Raw genomic sequence first — 23875 nt, 5'->3', positions numbered from 1 at the left:
ACACTTTGCAGACTACTGGCCTACAGGACAAAGAACCCACTATTAACCAGTGACGTGAGACAGTGGGGATGTTACAGAATAAAATAAATTTAAAAGGCTCACAAATCCAATGCAATACATGGACTTTATCTGAACCTTGATTTTAAAAAAGCTGTAACTACAAAAAAAATTTTTAAACTGGCGAAATCTAAATATGGACTGAAGGTGGGATTAAGTTAATAAATTACACTTAATTCTCTTGAGCATAATAATAGCATGATGATTACATTAAAAACTTTTTTGAAGTTTTTAAAGATACATGCTGAAATGTTTGTGTGTTGTTCTTTGATAAAATAATAGGATTCCTAAGGATGGATGAAGAAGATTATCAAAATATTGATAATTGTTGGAACTTAATAGGTATCTGGGGACTTGTTATATTAGACTCTCTACTTTGGGTATTGTTTGGAAGTTTTCATGAGTTTTTTTTTTTTTTTTAATGACCATTGCCTACACTGGACTTCTCCAAATTATAGAGAATTACATTTTCCTCATCTGGAGATCAGCCTTCCAGTGCTCTCAAAAATAAAAATCTAACACTAAGAAATAAAGATAAATTACCTTTTATGCTCCAGAAGTAGCTGTAATGAAACTATACTAAAGCCATGAAAAGTCTTCTTCAGATGACATTCAGATTTAACATACAGTTCTATAAGAATTGGTTGGTCTAGTTTCTGATTCCACATTAGGTCTAGTAAAGGAAGACTGACAAAAATAGTTATAGAGACAGCAGGAAAAGTCACAGCTCACAGCCTGACATTTATAGGACAAAAGAGAAATGTATAAGTGAGTTGGATCAACACTTCAACAGTGATAGATCATTGACTAATTCATCAATAATAAAAGTGTGAGCATTTATTTATCAGTTACCATTCTAATTCCCTTACTTATTTTAATGCTGTTAATCCACATGACAACCCACAGAAATTGGCACTGTTGTAATCTGCAGTTGACAGATAAGGAAGCTGGAGCACAGAGAGGTTAGGTAACTTGCCTAAGATCACACAGCAGAGGGCCTGTGCTCTTAACCACTTTCAGGGCCAGCTCATCAATAAAAGTTAAACAGAAGACAATGGGTGAAGCTTAACACATACCTAGGTGAATTGAGAGTACGAAAGACAGCTTAGACATTTTTTCTATTGAAATTTGTTTAAAGGGGTTTTAAGATATCTAAACAGATAAACTGTCTATTTGGAAGTCTTTCTGAAGAAAGTATGATACGGTAGAAAGATCATGGACTCTGGAGTTAGAGACACCTGGGCTCAGAGTTGGGCTCCATCTTTAACCAGCTGTGAGATCTTAAGCAAGTTACTTGACCTCTCTGCTCCTTAGATTTCTCAGCTTTAAGGTGGAAGCAGTAATGCACAGCATTGTCATAGGGATCAAATGAGTTAATGGCTTATAATTTCAATTTATAAGTTCATATTCTTCCCTTATGAAAAAACCAGTGGTGCTGGATAAATGAGTTGGTACTTTATAATAGGCACAATCACTGAAATTACTAGAAGATGCATCCTAGAATGATCTTAAATAAACTGTCCTTATCCCAGAATTCAGACAAGTTAGCAGAGATGAGAGGACTGGTGGAGGGCCCCTTCAAAGGATGGTTACGTGAAAGCCTACAATAATGTCTTATCTCCAGGAAAGGAAAACCAAGACATATGAGTTTGGTCCCAAGGAAATGAGCTAACATGGAAGGGAGGGGTGGGTCTGAGCAGAGCCTCTGTGCTGAGTTTGGGAAGTGGGAGGGGGAGGGACTCAGAACAAGGAAAGAGAATATTATACAAGATATTAGGATTTTTAAATTGAAGTATAGGTGATTTACAATATTGCATTAGTTTCAGGTGTATAGCATAGTAATTCAGGGTTTTTTTTACAGATTATATCCCATTTTAGGTTAATACAAGATATTGGATATAATCCCCCTGTGCTATACAGTAAATCTTTGTTGCTTATTTTATGTATAATATTTTGTATTTATTAATTCTGTACTCCTAATTTGTCCCTCTCCCCTTTGGTAACTATAAGTTTCTTTATCTGTGAGTCTGTTTCTGCTTTGTGTATAGATTTGAATAATTTTTTAAATTACACATACAAGTGATATCATATAGTATTTGTCTTTCTGACTTATTTCACCAAGTATTTTATTCTCTTTTCTGGCTAAGTAATATTCCATTGTAGTGTGTGTATATATATATATATATATATACATACATATATATACACACTACAGCTTCTTAAGCCAATCATCTGTTGATGGGCACTTAGGTTGTTTCCTTGTCTTGGCTATTGTAAATAGTGTTGCTATGAACTTCGGGTTGCATGTATCTTTTCAATTTACAGTTTTTAGAAGGACTCAGTTGTGGAATTCCAATTACAGATTAGGCATATATTGAAGGGGACACTTGCAAGTTGCAGCAGGTCTTCATAAGCCCAGGCCTTAGTAATGGGTACCCATTAATAACACTGCTCTTGGCATTAAGACAACTAACACTTAATGAGCCAGCTTTCTTTTGTCCAGTTCTCAGGCCCATGGTGCACATGTCAGGCTTCCTCCTAGGCCTGTCTGCTCCGTCCGCAGTTCAAAACAAGAAACTTTTCTTGGAACTGTGGACCAGCAGTATATGCATGGGCAATTCAGCTTCTTTTGTAAGGCTTTCAGAGCAGCACTGAAAGGCCTCAGGAGGATCTTCACACGCACACAGGCAGTTCTGAAAGAACCTTTAGACACGCTGACCAGGGCTGACCCCTGCAAGGCAGCAGGAGGAGCAGTGGGAGCCTGCTCTGGGCCAGGCATTGGGTGATGTGCCCAGGCCAGGATAAGGACCCAGCCAGCTGGACAGTGACTCTAAGAACCAGGCTTCATGGGCTTCCCTGGTGGCGCAGTGGTTGAGAGTCCACCTGCCGATGCAGGGGACGTGGGTTCGTGCCCTGGTACGGGAAGATCCCACATGCCGCGGAGCGGCTGGGCCCGTGAGCCATGGCCACTGAGCCTGCGCGTCCGGAGCCTGTGCTCCGCAACGGAGAGGCCAAGAACCAGGCTTCATAGGCACTAAAACATGACTGGAATTCGTATTTTTCAGTATGGAGCTACATATCAAGTCTGAGCATGGGACTTTTTATATGTTAACATAAATTAATGCCATTTCTACTGACATCATGCCCTCAGTATTTGCTAACTTGATGGGATATTATTTATAAAAGCAAAAAAGAAATTGGAAGAATCTAAATACTCGTCAGTAAAAAAAAGTGAAGAAAATGTGGAATATTCTTACGATGGAATATTTTGGTTATACAAAGAATGGACTAGATCTAAATTTATCAACAGACCAATCACAGAAAAATATAAGAATGAAAGAAGGGTAGAATATGCCCCCTATATAATTTATGTAAATGTTAAAATAGAATGCCCATAAATATATATTTGTATGTATAAAATATAAAAATATAATGTGTGCAAACTTATAATTTGTGCATCTTGGGAAGGAACAGGAGAATCAGCCTGGATTTGCAGGTCAAAGGGGAATTCAACTTTATCTGCTGTTTTATTTCTTTTATTTAGAAAATGTCTATTGGAAATAAATGGAGTCGGTAAGACTAGAGGTAAAAGGAACTACGCTTAAGTACTGTACTCTTGTCAGTAACACCGTTTCCTACAGGGATGGAGGCTCAAAATTCTGGTACTGCTATCAGGTATACTGGAATTGAACAACTAAGTAAATGAATGGCAGATGGTGGGATCCAGGTTTCTCACAGCTGGATTCGAAAAGTACACATCAGCAAGGGGAGGTGGTTAGAATAATCCATGTGTTAAGGGGTTAGAGTTGGAGATGTTAGTTATGAAGTTTATGGAGAACTCACATTTAATTTTAAAATAGATTTAAGTGTACGATTAACAACTGGATATGGAGCACAGATGGTTACCTATGGGAATATTTATTGATATGTGTATATACACAGGTTAGCACACACACATATAATTCTGAGAGGGCATAAAAGAAATGGACTGCTGTGGCAGCAAACGCATGGAGCACCCAGATATTGGTTTCTAATTCCATTCTCCAATAAAAGGAACAGGGGCTCCTTGGAGAAATGGGTGATCCTGAGAGGGGAGCAGAATATACACAAGCTAAGCCTGGAGCATCTTATGCCAGAAAGTTAGTAGTTCTTAAAAAATAAAAATTGCCACAATGATGGGAGCATGTTAAAGGGACCCAGGAGCGAAGTGAAAGAGCTTCCAAAAGGCCAAAGCTGGAAAAATTTGAGCAACAAAATAAAGTAGCATTGGAATATAACCCAAAGTATAAAATAGCCACGACTCCCTACTGATATAAAAAAGTAATTGGATAAATTACTAAATTCTGTGCACAATACCAAATGAGGTAGATTATGTAAATTTTGTAGACACTCCACCCTAAAGGAGGGGAGCATAACTCTCACCCCTTAAGAGTGGGCTACACATGGTGACTTCCTTCTAAAGAGTACAGTATGAAAATGGGGCTTGGGAGGTAACCTTACGGTAGAGAAACCCAACAAATACTACTTCAGCCACATTAATATAAGGAAAATAGCACTTCTGTATTCTTTCTCCCCCAAACCCCTAACTCCAGTCTAATAATGAGAAAAATATCAAACAAATTCCAATAGGGCACATCCTACAAAATACGTGACTAATACTCCTCAAAATGATCAGGGTCATCAAAAACGAAGAAAACCTTAGAAAATGTTACACACCCAAGAGGAGCCTAAGGAGAAATGACAACTAAATGTAATACGGCATCCTGGAACAGGAAAGACATTGCATTAAGTCAAAACTAAGGAAATCTGAATACACTATGTGTTTTAGCTCGTAAAATGTACCAATATTAGTCCAATAATTGTAACAAATGTACCATACTAAAGGAAGATGTTAAAATCAGGGAAAACTGAGGGAGAGTGGTGGTATATGGGAACTTCCAGTACTCTGCTCGATTTGTCTGTAGGTCTAAAACTGTTCTAAAAAATAATCTATTAATTTTTTAAAAATCACTTGAAAATATGACCAAATGTTGAGTTTTCAAGCTGAGCTGTGGGGACAGTTATTTTCTACTTCATATGTTTCTCTATTTTTTAATTTCTCAGAATTAGAAAACTAGAAATTGAGAATTCTGTCCCATTATGTGAATTAGTGATTATGGTGGGCAATTTTACTCTCAGTTTTGTTTATATTAACACTGATAAAAGTCACTTATGGAGTAAGGCCAAGATATAAGCTAGAAATTGCTGAACTTCTTTGTACACAACTCTTTATATAAGTAGTAGGATGGATTTCTAAAAGTGGAATTTTATACCTACTGCCAAATTACATACTCAGCAAGGTTCTATCCATTTTTACTGGCACCCTGTGTCTGAGTGCCCATTTCATTACTGCCTAGACACCACTAAGTATTATTATTTTTCTCTATCAGTTTGATAAGCAAAAAAGATCTGATCACATGTGTTTACATTTGCAGTTCTATGAGTATTAATAGAGTTGAGTATTATTATCTTTCATGCTTACTGGCATTCGTTCTTCTGCTTCTATGAATTATCTGTCCATGTGCTTTGTTCATTTTCCATTGCTTTACAGAGCTCTGTACAAATGTTTGGAATATTACTGTTCTCTCCTTTCTGGTCTTCTATGACACCATTCCATACTTCCTCCTGCTTCTGTGCCCACACAAAGGTTGGTGGTCCTGTGCTTTTTCCACTCTTATTCCTTCTTGAACTATCTAATCCATACAGAACTCTGACCACTCTTCCACAATGAAATCTCAAAAGGAGTAGGGACCATGACTGTCTTGTTAGCATCACCAACTGTCCTACCTTGCCTAGGAATGAGGGGGCTCCTGGGACTTTCAGTGCTCAGATTGGGACAGTCCTGAGCAAACCGAAATGGTCAGTCACCCTGCGAGTCAGATGCTCTTTAAAAGGAATCCTTGCACATTTCTCAGTTCTCAGTTTCATAAGGCACCTGTTTCAGGTTAGGGTTGCAACTTGTATTGATACTTTGGAACTGGTTAAATGAACTGCAAATCCCAGAACGGTTCCATTCCCTGCAGTTCTGTTACCCAACCCTTTTCACCCTTTTGGTCGCTTCCTTTGCTCCAGTGTTTCTAGAGAATTGTCGACCTAAATAAAAGGGTAAAATGAGGCAAGCTCAAAATTGTAAAAAGGTGAGTTTGTTCGAGAATAGCAGGAGAACTGCAATTCGAGACACACAAACTGTAACAAACTACAGGTGAGTCCACTGAGGGTTGGAGCGAGGCTGTCTTTATGGGCAGGGAATGTAAAAAAGGCAGAGTTCAGTGAGAGTCTATTAAAGTCAAAAACAAACGGAGACCAGCTTTGAAAATTCCCTAAGCAGACAAAAACCAGTCCAGTCATACAAAGCTCAATTCAGCTTATTTTGTGAAACCAGCCCCACGTGGGTCATTTCTTGTTCATGCCTCTGGAAACTATAAGCCTAATTTCCCAGGGTTGATATGAGGCAATCCCTGACCGACTCCCTATCATTTAAGAAAATTCCAATATTATCAGTTTTCTGTCAATCAGGCTTTTACAAGAAAACAGTTTCTCCGTCCTTAAGATTTGTTTTCCCAAGGACACATGTGTGAGATTTTACATTTTATATCCTCTGGTTCCATTTTAGATTGAAATTCTTTCACAGAATAATAGCTGTGCTCAGTATTTTCCAGGTAATGAAACTTTGTTACAGAGAAAAGCACATTGCAGTAAGTGAAAGGTAGCAGAATTACTATTGATATAAGTAAATGTCATTGATATAATATTATTGATACCAGTTAAATTCAGCAGTGGGTTTTAGCATGTAAATTTAACAGCCACAGTTAACCATGAATATCAGTTTTAAGAAAAATGGTAAAATTTTAATTTATATGAGCTGAGACTCTCAAAGAAGCTAGATAGAAGCATTAACTTACTCTGTTGTACAGTAAATGAAACTAGTAAGTCACTTAATCTATGACTTTACCCCCTCAGTACACTTTAGGATGAATTACCAAAGATGCCAGATCTTATGTTAACAAAAACCACTTCATTTTGTTCATCTTTATGCTTGTACTAATCAGCTCAGGCTGCCATAACAAAATACCATAGAATGGGTGGCTTAAACAACATAAACTTATTTTCTCACAGTTCTGGAGTTTGGAAGGCCGAGATCAAGGCGCCAGCATGGTCTGGTTGCGGTGAGGACGCTCTTCTTAGCTTGAGGACAGCTGCCTTCTCTCTGTGCTCTTGTTTGGCGAAATGGGCTCTGGTCTCCCTTCCTCCTCTTATAAGGGCACCAGTTCTACTGGATTAAGGCTCCACCCTCATGACTTCACTTAACCTTAATCACCTCCTTAAAGGCCCTATCTCATTCACATGGGGGGTTAGGTCTTCAACATATGAATTTGGGAGGACACTTGTAGTCCATAGTAATGCTAATCTTTTTCAGAAGAGTTGAATTTAAACAACTCAAACCTGGTTATTAACACACCAATAATAATACAAATTGCTTCATTTTTTAACATTTCTATTTTATGTGTGGGTTGTCAGCTCCCCCTGAAGCGTTGCCTGTGTTCCCTGTAAAGGTTAACTCCATGCCTCTGCTAACTCAGTGAACCCAGGTTAATTCGTTTAAGCCTTTTTTTCTCCACGCTGGAAAGTGGTGGAGTTTGTTCTTATCTCACCACATAGTCTCACCTTCCTACCACCTGTAAACAACCATTTACCCATTCTTTCCTGCTTTCTATCTTGTTTCTCTTTCTTCAGTCAAGAGATGTTTCCCTTCTCTATCTATCCAGCTGTACTTCTCAGTATTTATTTCTATTACATGTATGTATGCTTGAGTGTGCCGAGTATGTATGTTTCTCTATAAACTATGTTTAAGTAAAGTAGTGGTACCTTACCCCGCTTATATTGCCAAGTGCTTTACATTTCACAGAGTGTTTTCACCTAGAGTAACTATTTGATCCTCACAAGAAACCAGAGTAGATGTGTGACCAGATAAATACACAAGGGTAAAATATTATCTCCGTTTACAGGTGTGAAAGCTGACATTTTATACTTAAAAAATTTTTAAATCAGTTATGAAGATGTTTCTTGACTTTGGAAAAACATTGAGAAAATAACACTAAGTATGTGAAGCAGGTTCAGCTGACTCTCGGAATGGTGGAAAAACATAGAGAAGATAACACTAAGTATGTGAAGCAGGTTCAGCTGACTCTCGGAATGGTTTAATTGGTCCTACTCTGCAACAGAGCACTGACTATAAAGGTTGGCTGTGAGCTCCAGGGAATACATCACAACCATTTCGTCTCTCCACCCAATGTCAGATAAAAAGAATGACAACACCCAGGGCCATAACACTGAACAGTCCTCGTGAACAGTGCCTTCCAGAAGTATGCAGCACACAGCTTGCACAGACATGCATGGTGGCCCGGCCAGGGGCACTGGCTAGCAGAGCCATCACAAGTAAGCCGTCTGCAGGCACCTCAGGAGGGAGCATAGCACAATAACTTGATGAAGTAGAAAGAATGAGGTTTTTGAAAGCCCCATATTCAAGTGCTAGTATTTCCATGTCTTCTTAGAGAAGTGGTCTGGGCAAGCCAGGTGAGGTCTGTGAGCTTTGGTGTTCTCTTCTGCAACTCTCCCTATTTCACAGACTTGTGAATGTTAAATGAGATCATGTACAAGAGAAAATTGTATATATGAGTGTGGATTTTATTTTAATAAATAAAAGAGAAGCTTATAGAAAGGAAGGAATAGTTCCACCTGCCTTGTATTAGTGACTGGGTGGGAGGGAACAGGGCCTTTACAGAGTATGTGCTTCAGCTTGTTATAGCACCAGTGGTGGGGAGGGGAGGGTGATAGAATCTCTCCCTTCCAGCTTCCCCATGAGTGATGGCTCATCAACAAAAGTCCAGGGTGCACTTGCCCACCTGCCAATGAAGCCTAGCCTCCATAACCCCAAAAAGACTGCCCCCACCTGTCTTTCCTGATATCCCACAACAGAGTAAAAGCAAAGACTTACTGAGATCACCAACACCATCGAGAATACATCAACCCCTCTGCTCTGTTTGCTGCAAGAAAAACTGCATTAGCATCAGACTCAGACCCCAAAGATTCTCAATTGCAAGCCCAGGCAGAACTAATTGCACATAAAGAGCTGGGGGCTGGGGGCAGTGGAGGGCAGGGGAAAGAATCAGTGTTTGCAATGGGGAAGAAAAATCAATTGAGGGGAAACAGAATGTTATCTCTAAGCCTTTGAAAGCAGTGGCTTAGATGTATCTGTATCAGTGGCTTAGATGTATCAGATGTATCTATAAAGAAGGAAAGGATGATACAAAGAGTAGAGAGTCCTTTTACATTTAAGTTCTCAGTTATAAGGAAATCAATAGTTCAGAAAGTATTTCTTTTTTAAAAAATTGAGGTGAAATTCATATGGCATAAAATTAAGCTCTATAAAGTGAACAATTCAGTGGCATTAGTACATTAACAACACTATGCAACCACCACCTCTATCTAGTTCCAAAGCATCTGGGAGTATTTCATATGCCAGAATTTTACACATGGACACTACTGTTAAAAACAGTAGAAATTTTTCTTAGACTTTTCAACCATTTGGGCTTAACTCCAAGATTGTATTTGAGTACTCAGTTGGATTGTTGCTTCTTGCCTGACTACTATTGTATATCTTCAGTGTTTCAGGATGGGCCAAATTAAATATGTTTTTACTTAGGTGGGTGGGAGAGGCAATGATAGATTTCTATAGACAAGAGAAATCCCATATGTTTATGTTCATACTTGTATTGACAGCATGAGTAAACAATTCAATGAAAAGTTGAAAATTATTTCAGCCACATTCATTTCTTCCATACAGGGTCACACAAGCAGACTGATCAATGGTATAACTAATAAACATGGACCTCAATGCAAAACCAAATATAGTCCCTCAACTCTCCATCAAATTTCTCCAGAAACTGGCAAAGCTGTTTTAACCAAGCAAAAAAAAAAAAAAAAAAGATCTTCTTGAATACTGGGGTCAGAAAGATGTAGAAAATCTGATTCTTCTTCAGTTATGGGAGTGAATATTCTACGACAGTGAACAGAAAAGAATGCTTTCTTATGCATAGCTTCTGTAGCAGTCCTAGGCTCGCATACTCCCCATGGCTACAGGGCTAAGGAATAGTCTGATTAGAAAACCAAGACTGGACCTCCATCTTGCCACCTCCACTTTTACTGCTAGCATTTTAGACTTGGTCCTGCATCTCTACCCCTGCTCTGAGCCACTGACCATAGGAGCTGGACTTTGCAACTGAGTTGGACTGTATCTTCCTCTAAATTGACTGTTGCCAGCCCTGGCAGATACAGCCATGCCTTGTGTGTTACCTTATAACTGTAGACACATAGAACCCCAAAAAAAGTCTTCCTGAAAAATGTGGTAGCAAATTTCCCTTTTGCTGTTACTCTCTCTGCTATTTCTCAAATAGCAAGGCAAGATTGAGACAGAATCCTATTTTGGACTCCTGGAAAGTAACTGCTTCGTGAGTTATGAGCATTTCACCCAAAGGAAGAATCAACAGAGAGAAGGAGAAGGCTTGGGGAGAACAATCCAATAAGTAACTTTAAGTCTATCTCACATTATTACTTTTCTGAAGTTCTGTATTGCTTTTTATACAATAGGCACTCAATATAATTTGTTATTTGAATTGGATGAGGATATTTTTTCTTCTTTAATAATCTCTACTCTAAGGAACATTTTGCCTTACTATACTGATGAAATAATTCTAGTATTTGGTGTCAGCTGTCAACTCAAATAATTATTTTTAAATAGTCTTCGATTTTTTGTAATGATCTGCTGTGTTCTCTGTCCTGTCCCTTTGGTGCTTGCTAACCATTACTCATGAGACCACATATGCATTGCCCATAGCAAGTGGACCTCAAATTCTAGATTCATTTGTAACCGCATTTTAAAACCCAGATTCCTGGGCTCCCCAAGCACTGTGGTCCTTCAGTCAGAGAAGGGGTCTTGTAGCTTATATTTTAACAAACACCCTGGGTGATCCAGGTGCATGTCATCATGAAGCACATTTCAGAAATTGATCCATAAATTTGATCCTGCCCTAGACTCTGAGACCAGCCTTATTTAGAGCAAAGCAAAGACGGAGAACCAACAGTAAATTGCTAATACAGAGATGATGGTCCTTTCCTGGGACATGACCTTGTTTCACTAGTCACTATTTTGTCCTCTTTCCCACTTCATGCCTGAAATCCAGCTGGTGTTGCCCTGGATCTTGGTTGCTGGGTCCATCATATTCCTGGGCTTCACTGGCTGTCGACGAAGAATTGTCAATTACTAAATCCCATATTTAATGTTTTGCCTGTTCACCAAGTCCTTCACCCAGTGGCCAAACTCCACTGTTTGCCTTTGGGGATTCCTCCAAAAAGTCCAACTTCTACTGCTTAGAAGTCTACTTAGTCCCTTCCCTGCCCAGGTAGGTTTGCTGGATAATTCTTCCCAGTACTAAAACCTCACTCTTCATGACAGATTTTTCTTTTTAATTTTTATTTTATTTTTTAATTTTATATTTTGACTGTGTTGGGTCTTCGTTGCTGCATGTGGGCTTTCTCTAGTTGTGGCGAGCGGGGGCTACTCTTCGCTGCGGTGCGCGGGCTTCTCATTGCAGTGGCTTCTCTTGTTGTGGAGCACGGGCCCTAGAGCGCGCAGGCTTCAATAGTTTGGCACACGAGCTCAGTGGTTGTGGCTCTTGGGCTCCAGAGTGCAGGCTCAGTAGTTGTGGCACATGGGCTTAGTTGCTCCATGGCATGTGGGGTCTTCCTGGACCAGGGATCAAACCCAAGTCCCCTGCAATGGCAGGCAGATTCTTAACTACTGTGCCACCAGGGAAGTCCCCATGAGAGATATTTCTGACTGAGGGTGCTGACTATCCTTATCCAGAGTTAGCCAAGATGAATAGGATAGTCACCAAGCTGACTACCTTTAAAAAGATCATCTCCCTCTGTATCTGTGGTAGAGTAAGAGGGCATGTCTGCTCATTTACCCAAGTTTAACATGAGAGATTTTAGAAAAGGAATTGTTAAGTGAAAAACAACTCTAAATAATATTATTTTTGTTGCATACAGCCTGTTGTCAAGAATAGCCCAAAACAAATGCAGATTAAAATAAACGTGCTCTAGGACTGCCGTGGTGATGCAGTGGTTGAGAATCCGCCTGCCAATGCAGGGGGCACGGCTTTGAGCCCTGGTCTGGGAAGATCCCACATGCCACGGAACAACTAAGCTCATGATCCACAACTACTGAGCCTGCGCTCTAGAACCTGCGAGCCACAACTACTGAGCCCACGCACCACAACTACTGAAGCCCGTGCTCCTCAACAAGAGAAGCCACTGCAATGAGAAGCCTGTGCACTGCAACGAAGAGTAGGCCCCGCTCGCCGCAACTAGAGAGAAAGCCTGCACACAGCAAAGAAGACCCAATGCGGCCAATAACTAAATAAATAAATGTTTAAAAAATAAAAATACAATAAAAGTGCTCTTAATTGGCATTTAGGGCTGAAGTGAAGGTTGCTGACAAAACTGGTACTTTCCCAAATTGTTACTCTACCTGCTGAGATCTGAAATATTATCTTTGAATAAAAGAAGAAGTTTCAAATAAGAATAGTACAAACACTAAGGATTTCTTTCTCTGTCTTGGTTCATTCATTTATTCAACAAATATGTTTTTTAATATTTTCTGTATGCTAGGAATAAACAGTTCTGGCCTCTGCCTTCATGGGGCTTACCATCTTGTTTAGGTCACAAATTTATTTTGGAAACAGGTCTACCCAGGACTTTTATTCCCTCACCTGACTATGTGAGATGAAAAGAACACTGTGGGTTGCAGAGGTAGTAAGAAATGCCCCTAAGGAAGCCAAACCACAATTCTCCTTCCAACGGATACACAAGGCTGGAAGTTTATGGTAAAGGTGCTAGTCAACAGGAGGAAAGGATGAAGATGCCCACAAGTTAAATAGAAATCTTCCCATGGATACTATAAAGCAGACCAACTTGCCTTGGATAGTATAGATCTTTGTTAGAGTTCTGTATGTTCCTTCCTTGTTTCTACTAGATAAGACATGGAAGATTAATTGAAATACCAGGTGCTATATAAGCTAATATTTTTGTTAGCTTAAGTCAGTGGTTCAGGCACCAGGAGAGCTTACTAAAACAGAGATTCCTCAGCCCTATGACCAGAGTTTCTGATTCAGAAGGTCTGGGGATGAGCCTGAGAACTTGCAAGCCTAACAAATTCCCAGGTAACACAGATGCTGCTGGTCTGAGGACCACATATTTAGAACATGGGCTTAAGCAAACACTTAGAGGAGCCTTGAAAATGTTGCTCCACAAACGAGGATAGACAGCATCATCGGGTTTAAAACTTTTAAATACCTGTTGTTTATCTCACTACAAAATAATACATATGTATTGCAAAAAACAGTTTTAATAAAAAAGCAATAAATTCATAAAACAACCAAAGTAAATTCAAAACCATCCACCGAAAGATAGCCATGAGTAAACTTGCTGTGTATTCTTATAAAATCTCTATGTGTATGTTTATGTCTACAAATATATACGATCTCTCTCATATATATATAAGATATATATACAACATTGAATTCATCTTGTATGTACTGTTTTGTAACTTACCTTTTCACTTAACAGTATATTATAAACATCCTTCTGCATCAATACAGTTCTAAAACATAATTTGGCACATCCTTTGAATAGAGTTACCAAAATATATATAAATGTATTTAAATGTTCCCACTTGCTGGACACTTAGGTTTAACCCTTTTCTGTTCAAACAGGTTCAACATAAATATGCTAAGTCATTTTGTACATCCTTAATTATTTTCTAAGGACATATTTCCAGAAGAAAAATTGCCAAAACTCATGTATGTTAAGTCTTTTAGTACATATCGCCAGACTGCCCTTCAGAGAAATATTGGATCGATTTACACAACCATCAGCTGTATAGAGGTATTTTCTCACACGTCCACATGACGCTGAGCATGTGTTTTCCTTTGCCAGTTCAATAGGGAGAAAATGATACCTTGTTTATATTTTGAATTTTTTCCAGTTACCAGTGGAAACTTTATGTGATTTATAGTGACATCACATTCAGCGATCTCATACTTCTTTCACTTGTAGCTGTGTAAATCTGGGGCTTAGAATCAGACTATAAACTCTATACAAGGCAATTTTTTTTGTTTGTGAGTTTACATGTTTGATATTTCATAGAGTCCAGCATGTCATTTTTCTTTGTTACAAACAAACAAACAAAATTTCAAAATAGACAGCCTTTGTTAGGTTACGTAAACTTTGGGAAATTTTCGTTGCTACAAAATTCTGTATTTTTGATTTGTCTAATATGATATGCAATCTCAGTATGTGAATTTATTATACTACGATATAAATGGACTAATTTTACTTATGAAATAATCCATGTGAAAACGTATCCAGTGTGATTACAAGAGACAATGGATAGAACAAAGTATCTTCTTATCTATTTATTAATATTTATTGAGTGGCCATATGATATGAATACTGAAATGGACTTTCTTGATGATACACTAAACTGAACTTTCTCGGTGATACACAGGGACTGTTAGGTGAAAAATATGGGAACATCCGAATCCCTGGAGAAGTTGAAGCGTCAGAGTTTGAAATGATTTTGGATGCTGCCATAGAGGCGAAGCTGGAGACCAAGTTACTGGAAGAGTGGTACTGTCGGGACGAGAACGCGGTGCCAGCAGCTTATTACCTCAGACCCAAATCGGAAATGCTGAAAAGCAATAAAAATGCAGTAAGCTATCTTTCTCTCTGAAGTATGTCTCTCTCCATGACTTTAAACAGTTTATGTCACCCAGGGGTAGTTTTCGCCACAGAAAAGGCACAGTAGACAGAAAATTATTCTGCCCTGGACCCTAAATTTCCTTTTAACAACTAAATCCAAAGCTAAGAAATCTTCTAATTTTTAATCCACCTTTCTTTTTTGGCATCTCAGACTTTCCTGCTGGGGTCTTTTCCTTCTTCATGAAGTATATCTCTTAGAAGTTCCATTAACAGAGGTCTATTAGTGATAAATTCTGTTTATCTGAAAATATTTGTATTTTTCTCATTTCGCTATAACGTGTCTCTATATATTCTGACTGGTGTATGTTGTGCTTCCCACATTTGCGAATCCATGCATTCCGTCAGTTTTGGAAATTTCTCAGCCATCTTCTCATCAAGTAATGTCCCTCCTCTATTCCTTTTGTTCTTTCCTTTGTGCTCTTTAATTAGATGTACAATAGATTGCCTCAGTCTATTCTCCACATCTCTTTTTTAAATTTGTTTAACTTTTGCTTTTTATTTTTTTAAATTTTATTGAAGTATAGTTGATTTACAATGTGTTCATTTCTGCTGGACAGTAATGTGATTCAGTTATACATATACATACATTCTTTTTCATTTTCTTTTCCATTATGGTTCATCACAAGATATTGAATATAGTTCCCTGTGCTTTACAGTAGGACCTTGTTGTTTATCCATCCTATATATAATAATTTGTACCTGTATCCTCCATGTCTCTTAATTGTCTTTTACATTGTCAATTTCCTTATCTTTCTGTGCTGCTGTCCAGAAAATTATTTTAGATCTTTCATCCAGTTCATCAATTTTCTTCTTCAGCTGTGTCCACTCTGTTCATGCTTGAGTTTTCAAGTTCAAGAGTTATATTTTTAATTTGTGAAAGATTTTTTTTGGGGGGGGGGTCTTTTAAAAATCTGCCTAGCTGTTTTTTATAGTCTCTAGTTTTTTAATTCAGTATGTTCCTTTAACATTTCATACATTGTTAATTTGTATTCTTGTGCCTTATGTAGAATCTTGCAGTGAGGTTGAGTCATGCATGAATATGATGGAAACATTAGCATTGTCTCTTCTCCAACTTGGTTCCCAAATGTATCAATCATGTGTCCCCCGAAACTGAATGAAGGAGGTAGAGAAAATGGGTGGGACTATTCATTGCACAGACATTTTAGAGATTAAAAGAAGGCATAGCTATCTATCCCTCTTCCAAAGAGAACATCCTTGATACATTCAGCACCCAGGCAGCTCTGAGAGGAGAAGAGCCGTGGGTTAGCAACAGCTCTTCATTTAAGGACCCTGTGTCCATACTCCAATATAAAATAAAAAGTTGAAAAAAAAAAAAAGAACCCTGCGTCTTTGTCATTCTGACATTTAGCATAAAGCATGCTCTCCATGCAAAATGAAATCATGTCAGATTCCTCGATTTTTCTTCTTCTTCTTCACATGCATTTTTCAAAGTAATTATCTGCAAGACTATGGAGATGAATATTGGGGTAAACCCCAAACCATTCTCTTAGGTAAATATGCCAGAAGTAAAGGTAGTAGCTGGTAAAGCAGATGTCAAGAAACATGATACCTCAAGAAATCAGTTTTACAAAGTTGTAAAACTTACACATATATTACTATTTAATTGGCTTTAGTTGTTCCTTCTTCATTTGATTCCATGATCGTCTAGGGAAACTTCAATTATTCTCTAAACCCCACATGATATTTCTGCATAAACTGTTGTTAAGTAAATGAATGCTTGAATAAGATTATCAGCAAGACTCTATAAATGTTACTTTCTTGGTAGGTATTCCTATTTTATTTCCTAAAGGATCATAAAAATAAATGAGGAAGAGGGCTTCCCCGGTGGCGGAGTGGCTGAGAGTCCGCCTGCCGATGCAGGGGACACGGGTTCGTGCCCCGGTCCGGGAAGATCCCACATGCCGCGGAGCGGCTGGGCCCGTGAGCCATGGCCGCTGAGCCTGTGCGTCCGGAGCCTGTGCTCTGCAACGGGAGAGTCCACAACAGTGAGAGGCCCGCGTACAGCAAAAAAAAATAATAAATAAATAAATAAATGAGGAAGAAACAACTAAAGACAATTAAATAATAACATGAGTACCTTCCCTTTAACTGTCTCTTCTCTTTAGAGGGTAGTGAAGATATGATTTTGTTATGACATTTGTATCAAAACTCAAGCAGGAAATACATGGTATATTAAGAAATCCCGACAAACAAATCCTGTTTGGATTCACACCGTTGTGTCACCTGGGCAAGTTCACATCACTTTCAGGGTACTGGGGAGAGGAAATGAGATACTGTCTGTTAGGCACCTATTATGATAAGGCATAGAGTAGACTTTCAAATAACAATAGTTCTCTTGCTCTTAAATACTGGGTCTTCTATGATGATTTTAAGACCAATATCTCACTTTTACAATTCCATAGGTGCAGCCCCCTGCCAATGCTGAGAATGAGAAGACCTGGCAAGAGATATCAGATGAGATCAAGAAGGTATTTAAGGTTGCTGTAAAACTGTTATATGAAAAGAGGAAAATGAAACACAGCCAAGCCAAGAGGTACCTGTTCTCAGGTAATTTTTATGCATCTTCAGTAAACTGAGGAATAGATAAATAATAGATATATTCGCCGCTTCCCTTTTATGGTTCCGCAAATGTAGTTGCATTTACTGCCTGATGAAATTTAATTTTTCTACATGTTTCCATCTCCTGGGGAGGCAGGTATTCTTTTTATTCAAAGATAAGCCTTTACTTAACTTGAGGAATTCTCCAAAAATGTGACATTAAAAGAACACAGAGGAGGCTGGATATAATAGACCAGACTCTGCCACTGTTTCTCAGTTGAGCTGCTCATTCATTCACTCAGCAAACACTTATTGAGTGCATACCATATGCCAGGCACTGGGACTACAACAATGACAAAGAAGGCAAGGTCTCTGCTCTCCTGGAACTTACTTTTTTAGTGGGGGCAGCGGGGATAAGTGATAGGCAATCAGATAAATGAACAATATCATTTCAGAAAGGATAAGTGCTACGAATAAAACAAAACACAGTAACAGGATAATAGGGATTGATGAAGGCTGCGGGGGGTCCAGATTTAGATGGGGCAGGCGGTAAGGAAATGACTTTCGAGCCAAATGACAGAACGAATCAGAGCCGGCAATGCCATATCTAAAATAGAGAATTCCAGGCAGAAGAATTACCAGGTTCAAGGTCCCTGAGACAGGAATGTGCTTAGCAAATTCTAGGAGCAGGAAGAAGGTAAAGGTAGCCAGGCTTGGAGGAGGAGAGACGAGATCAGAAGGTGGGCACAGGCCATAATAAGGACCTCGTGTTTTATTCTGCTGTCAACAGAAATAATCAATAAACAATCTCTAATAGGAATAGAAAAGAATTTTATTTGAGCCTGAGGACTATAGCCCAAGAGACACAGATTTAAGAAGTACTTAAACTGTGTTCCACCTGACTGCAAAATGGGGGAGGTTCATATAGGCAAAAATCACAAAGTTACAGTTAGTCGTCCCATGAGTCATTTATCAAGAATCATCATTGGAGCTGGCAAGAAGTCAGGATGCTTGTCAAATAAGGATTGGTTGGGGTCTGAAGTGGTCGCACAGGTACAAGGGGAGACCTTGAGACCTAGGCAGATGCTAGCAGATATTGTTTTAAGAACGACAATATCCTTGTATCCTTGAGTCTGATACAGCTCAGAGAATTCAAGTTCTCAGCGATACAGGAACATGTCTGAAAGCACATCTCCAACGGCCACCCGGCTCCATTTTGAATGCCTGAACCACCGTTATTCCGTTTTGATTTTTAAATGGTTAAATCAGATTTTAGTGGTTAAATCAGATGTACAATGCATGTTTGACAGGCCAGAAGACAGGCTGTTGTAGTTAGCATAAACGTCAAGCCAAACCATGTGTAAGCCAGAATGACTTCCCATACCTGTGACAATTTCTTCCATCACTGGGTAAGATGGGAAGCCATCGGAGGTTGGGAAGTAAGGGAGTGGCGGGATCTAATTTAACCTTAAAATAAAAGTCTCCCCAGCTACCGAGCAGAGACTCACCTGTGGGCCTTTCTCAGCCGTGGAAAAGAGGCTTTATTTTGAGGAATTGCCCAGGAAACCACATATCTGAAGAAATATGTCAGTCACAGTTTCCAGGGGACAAACACGCCTGGGTAAAAGTAATCAGTTAAGTAGCATTTATTTTGAGAGTTGATAGTAAAGAATTATTGAAGAAAAAGCAACAGTAGTTGCATTTTCAGACTGGTTTTGTGAATGGTGTAGCAAAACGTTTGTGAAAACCGAAGAAGCACTTGATATCATTCTCCTTGGATATACATGTATTTCAAGCTCAGAGGAATTATATATAATTTTGACAAATTCATTCTCCTGACGCTGTCAAAAAATTAGGTCTTATTTTAGTTCTCCCTAAAAGTACTAAAATTGTCAGGAATAAGTACTATCTTTAGAATATACAGGTTAACATATATCCTTATTCCTTTGGGATCTGTTTGACCCATTTAGAAGCCCTGGTTCTTCAAGGGCAGAACTACCCAGTTTTTAAAAATATGCTGTATTAGGAAAAAAACACCAAGAGCAAAAACTTTCCTATTCCTGATGCAAGAGACACCAGTTAGGGGAGGGTATCCTCTCACTTAGAGTCAGACAGCTCAAGTGTTCAAATATTCATCGGCAAACACTTTCTCTTAATTTTCTCCACACTAAAGAACATGGTCCACATGGATAGCCATATGAAGATTAATAATCTCATACTATGTAGTACACGAGGACTACACGAGGACTATTTTCTACGTGGGGTTACATCTTAAAGATATGCATGATCATGAAATTTTTATTTACTTTACATTCCAAACTCATTTTAAGACAATGTCTGCACAATGAAAATTGCTGAAGAAGGGCCAACTCTTTGAAATGAATAGAGTATATTTGTTTTGTGCCTGTCTCTCCAGCCTATCAATAACCAAGGTTGTGGTTGGACCAACCCTTATGCTTCCTTCTATGATTGCAAGATACCCTTCGGCAATCACCATCAGGAAAGTTTGAAAAAATAAAGCCTTATTACTCACAGGAGCTGGCAATTACACAGCACACCTGGGGCCACACAGCAAGGTCACAGAGAGAGAGAGAGAAAGAGAGAGAGAGAGGGAGGGAGGGAGGGAGGGGGGGAGGGAGAGAGAGAGAGAGAGGGAGGGAGGGAGGGACGGAGGGAGGGAGAGAGAGAGAGAGAGTGAGTGAGCGGACATTGGGTTTTGCTTTTACTGGGCTCACTCTTTATTGGTGAATTTAAAACATAAGAGCGGGAATTTAAAGCACAGGAAGAGAAAAAAACAAGTGGCCCAAAATTTCAGTGATTACTGAAATCAACCAAGATCTCTAAAACAAAGGAACCTCAGTGAGTGGAGGTGGCCTGGCTCTGTATGTGTGGTTGGGGATGAGTTTGTTCAAGATAGCCATCATTGAAGTGGATGCATCAGCAATCAAAGCTCAAATCAGACACATATTACAAACAAACAAACAAAACAAAACCCCCCAAAAACGTCAGGGTTTGTGCTACAATAGTACTTTAATATTTTTAAGCATACCAGATAGAACCTGGAAATGTGTACTATTTATATTTGAATGTATTTTTTCACAACACTTCCATTTTTATCTTTTTAAATAACAGGAAAGGAAGAGAAGTAAATTAGACTCCAAAACAGTGCCCTACTGTGAATGCCACAACTGAGTGGTCTTGGGAATAGTAGAGAGCTGAACGTCTCATGAATGATAGCTGCCAGGGCTGGGAATCTCCCCCTAGTTTTACCTTCATCAGGTTCTGTGATGGTTAAACTTTAGGATATTAAGGAAAACGCAAAGACAGAAAACAAATACATTATTCTAGTAAGGGGGAAGCTTATAATATTCATTGACAAATAAATATCAGGAATTATTATTAATAGAAGTCCCCCAAAATGTTGAGGATGCACTTGGCTTCTAAAAATAACTCTACAGAGTTGATTTTGTCTCGCATGACTCATTTATTCAGGGATATTTATCAACCAGACATTCTTGCATACAGCCTCTTTTTATCCCCCTGAGCCAAGCTTGGATGGGCTCTACCAGCTTGATTTGTCTGTATCTCTTTCCATGTTGCATTTATGATCAACACGTCTGATTGGCACTCTGTTTCCGTAGAGGTGATAACAAAGTCAGGTTACAGTTGGTCTGTTTTCTGGAAGTCGGGGTGACAGTACATATCTCTAATTATCATCCATTACATACAGATACTGCAGGTGGATCACCTCCTTTCTCTTCATGTTACTCGGTATACAGCACTGGCTAACCTAGTGTGCCCCTAGCATTGTACCCAGATGGTTGGAAAAGAGATGGGCCAAAGGCTGCTTCCTGCGGGAGCTCATAATGTCCAGATTTCTTACATCTTCGCCTGTCTACATTATACCAAGTTCTTAATCTTCTATAAAAAGAAGAGTAGACATATGTTACAAAAGCTCCTTTAACTGGCCTCCTGAACCAACTTGCCTGAATAAAACCCTTTGTAAAACATACTGACGTGAGGGCTTCCCTGGTGGCGCAGTGATTGAGAGTCCGCCTGCCAATGCAAGGGACACGCGTTCGTGTCCCAGTCCGGGAAGATCCCACATGCTGCGGAGCAGCTGGGCCCGTGAGCCATGGCCGCTGAGCCTGCGCGTCCGGAGCCTGTGCTCCGCAATGGGAGAGGGCCACAACAGTGAGAGGCCCGCGTACCGCAAAAAAAAACCCAGAAAACATACTGATGTGAATGGCACAGCTCATTCAACACTGGTGGCTATACACATGTCTTTTTTACTTAAGTCACAAATTTTTATCAATTGCTATCATTACTGGAAAAAAACAGTATCACAGAAGTTCTGCTAAAAGGCACCATTTTAAAATAAAATTCCAACCTTCCTTAATAGTTACTCTAGAGAATACATCTATGTTCTAGGTTTTGCTCGATGTCGGCGTTGTGGCCAGCACATTGAGATGTTCTCAGTTACGACCAGACCCATCCCTCCCCCCATGTTTCCACCAGATCCCAGCCCAGTAGTCACCCCCTTAAGAGAGCCTCCCCTGACTTCTCCAAGTAGGTTAGACCTCCGGGTGGGTTTGCTCTCATGGCACCATGTTATTCACCTTCACGGGCCTAAAAATAATCATAATACATTTGTGGGACTCTGTGATTCATGTCTGCCATCCTCCACTGGACTGTAAGCTTCATAAGGGTTTTTTTTTTTTTAACATTCTCAATTTTCTCTTACCATTGTATCCTAAGAAACAAGCAGCGTACCTGGAACATAGTAGATGCTCAATTAAGACCAACCAGATGAAGAAAAGCAGAAAGGCAGAGGAGGAAGGGAGGGCAGCCCATTTTAAAACCCTGCTTGCCTTAAAATTCATTTCCATTGGTTTAATTATTTAATTTATTTTTTATTTGACTTCCCTAAAACCATGCGTAAATGATATTTTTATTACTACTGATCCAATTTTCAATGTTCTTATGGGGCCTCAAATGATTTAGAATGCTTATTTACTTTTATGTAAACATATGTATTGTAAGCCCTAACATGGTTTCTCTCACAAGAAATAAAGCTACAAACTAAGTCATTTTTCTGTACCTGCTCTGATGGATATAATGGTATTTAACAGTGACATGGATAATGGATAAATAAAATCAGCACATAAGTATATTTGAACCCGTTTTTATATTTTTATTGCCACGTATCTGTCTGGGGTACAATGCATCTCAAACAAAATGGTGAAACCACGTTGTAAGGAGAGACTGAGAAGGAAGCAATAGACTAGATACATCACTTGGCCTCTTCCTCATTCTCTCCTGGCCCCAGTCCGTGCCTGCTCTCCACTCTTAGAACTCCTGAAGTCTGGGAGGGAAGCCAAACAGGAACTTAAGTGTCAACCAGAAGCTTGGTATGCTTTCTTTCTTATGCTTATGTTCCCTCAGGTTGCAGAGGAAATTAAATCATTTTATTTAGAACCCACTGCTCTGGGCTCCAGGCTGTTTAGGAAAAGACAAATAGGAAATTAAGGAATTGAGAAATTATTCTAGAGACGACTCTGCTACACACTATAAGCAAAATAAACTACCACTAGTGACTTGAGAGTTATGCGCTCGGAGCGTGGGTGTGTTGCTTCTTTGTTCTAGACAATAAACTCCTTGCTGTATTTTCTTTCAGCTATAGAGGATGAGTTTGACTTTGCTCTAGGGAAGCAAACTCCAGCATTCCTGAAGAAATGTGTTTGCTATATTAGGAAAATTGCTAACATTGAGCGTTTCGTGAAAATCCCGGAGATGGGAAAATACATGGATATAACTGGAGCAGAACCGAGGATTATTCGGGACCCAGAAGCCCAAGAGAAGCTGATAAAACTCCGGGATGAGTTTATTCCTACCATTGTTGCATCATCTAATCTGAGAGTGTACACATCTGTTACTCATTGTGACATGAAACTAGGCTATTCCCAAGAAATAGAAAACCATTACATAGAAGGACTCGGTAAACAATTTTATGAGGACATGATTGACATAATTCAGGCCACGGTACAACAGAATTTTGACACAGAAACGGATACGCTCTATGACGAAATCCTTCAGCATTCATCACTATGTAAAACGTATGCCTCCTTCTACGAGTACAAATGTGAATCTCTAAACATCGTGCATAAATACATTCTTCCAAGCAAAACTGGGCACATCAACCCTCTTGTTATATACGGTGGACCATGCACTGGGAAGACCCTTCTGCTAGCTGAAGTAGCAAAGAAGGTAAAAGCCTATTCTTTTACATGTATATTTGTAAAAAATTTTACTTTGGGGAAAATATCAACTGATCAAATTC

The 23875-nt window shown here is 39.2% G+C and overlaps 1 protein-coding gene across 1 annotated transcript in view; it reads left to right on the top strand.

Annotated features, from left to right (window-relative positions):
- NWD2 (NACHT and WD repeat domain containing 2) overlaps positions 1-23875 on the top strand; it is a 203707-nt gene that overhangs the window by 169778 nt on the left and 10054 nt on the right. Inside the window, exons 4-6 of the mRNA XM_027103189.1 lie at positions 14723-14926; positions 17400-17544; positions 23213-23802. Coding sequence (XP_026958990.1) covers positions 14723-14926; positions 17400-17544; positions 23213-23802 — 939 coding nt within the window. The remainder of the gene's footprint in view (positions 1-14722; positions 14927-17399; positions 17545-23212; positions 23803-23875) is intronic.

Source organism: Aethalodelphis obliquidens, unplaced genomic scaffold, assembly GCF_003676395.1.
Source record: "Aethalodelphis obliquidens isolate GAN/ISIS:26980383/991018 unplaced genomic scaffold, ASM367639v1 scaffold6, whole genome shotgun sequence".
Lineage (NCBI taxonomy): Eukaryota > Metazoa > Chordata > Mammalia > Artiodactyla > Delphinidae > Aethalodelphis > Aethalodelphis obliquidens.
The sequence above is the reverse complement of the archived record's forward strand: the minus strand, read 5'-3'. Positions and strand labels throughout refer to the sequence as shown.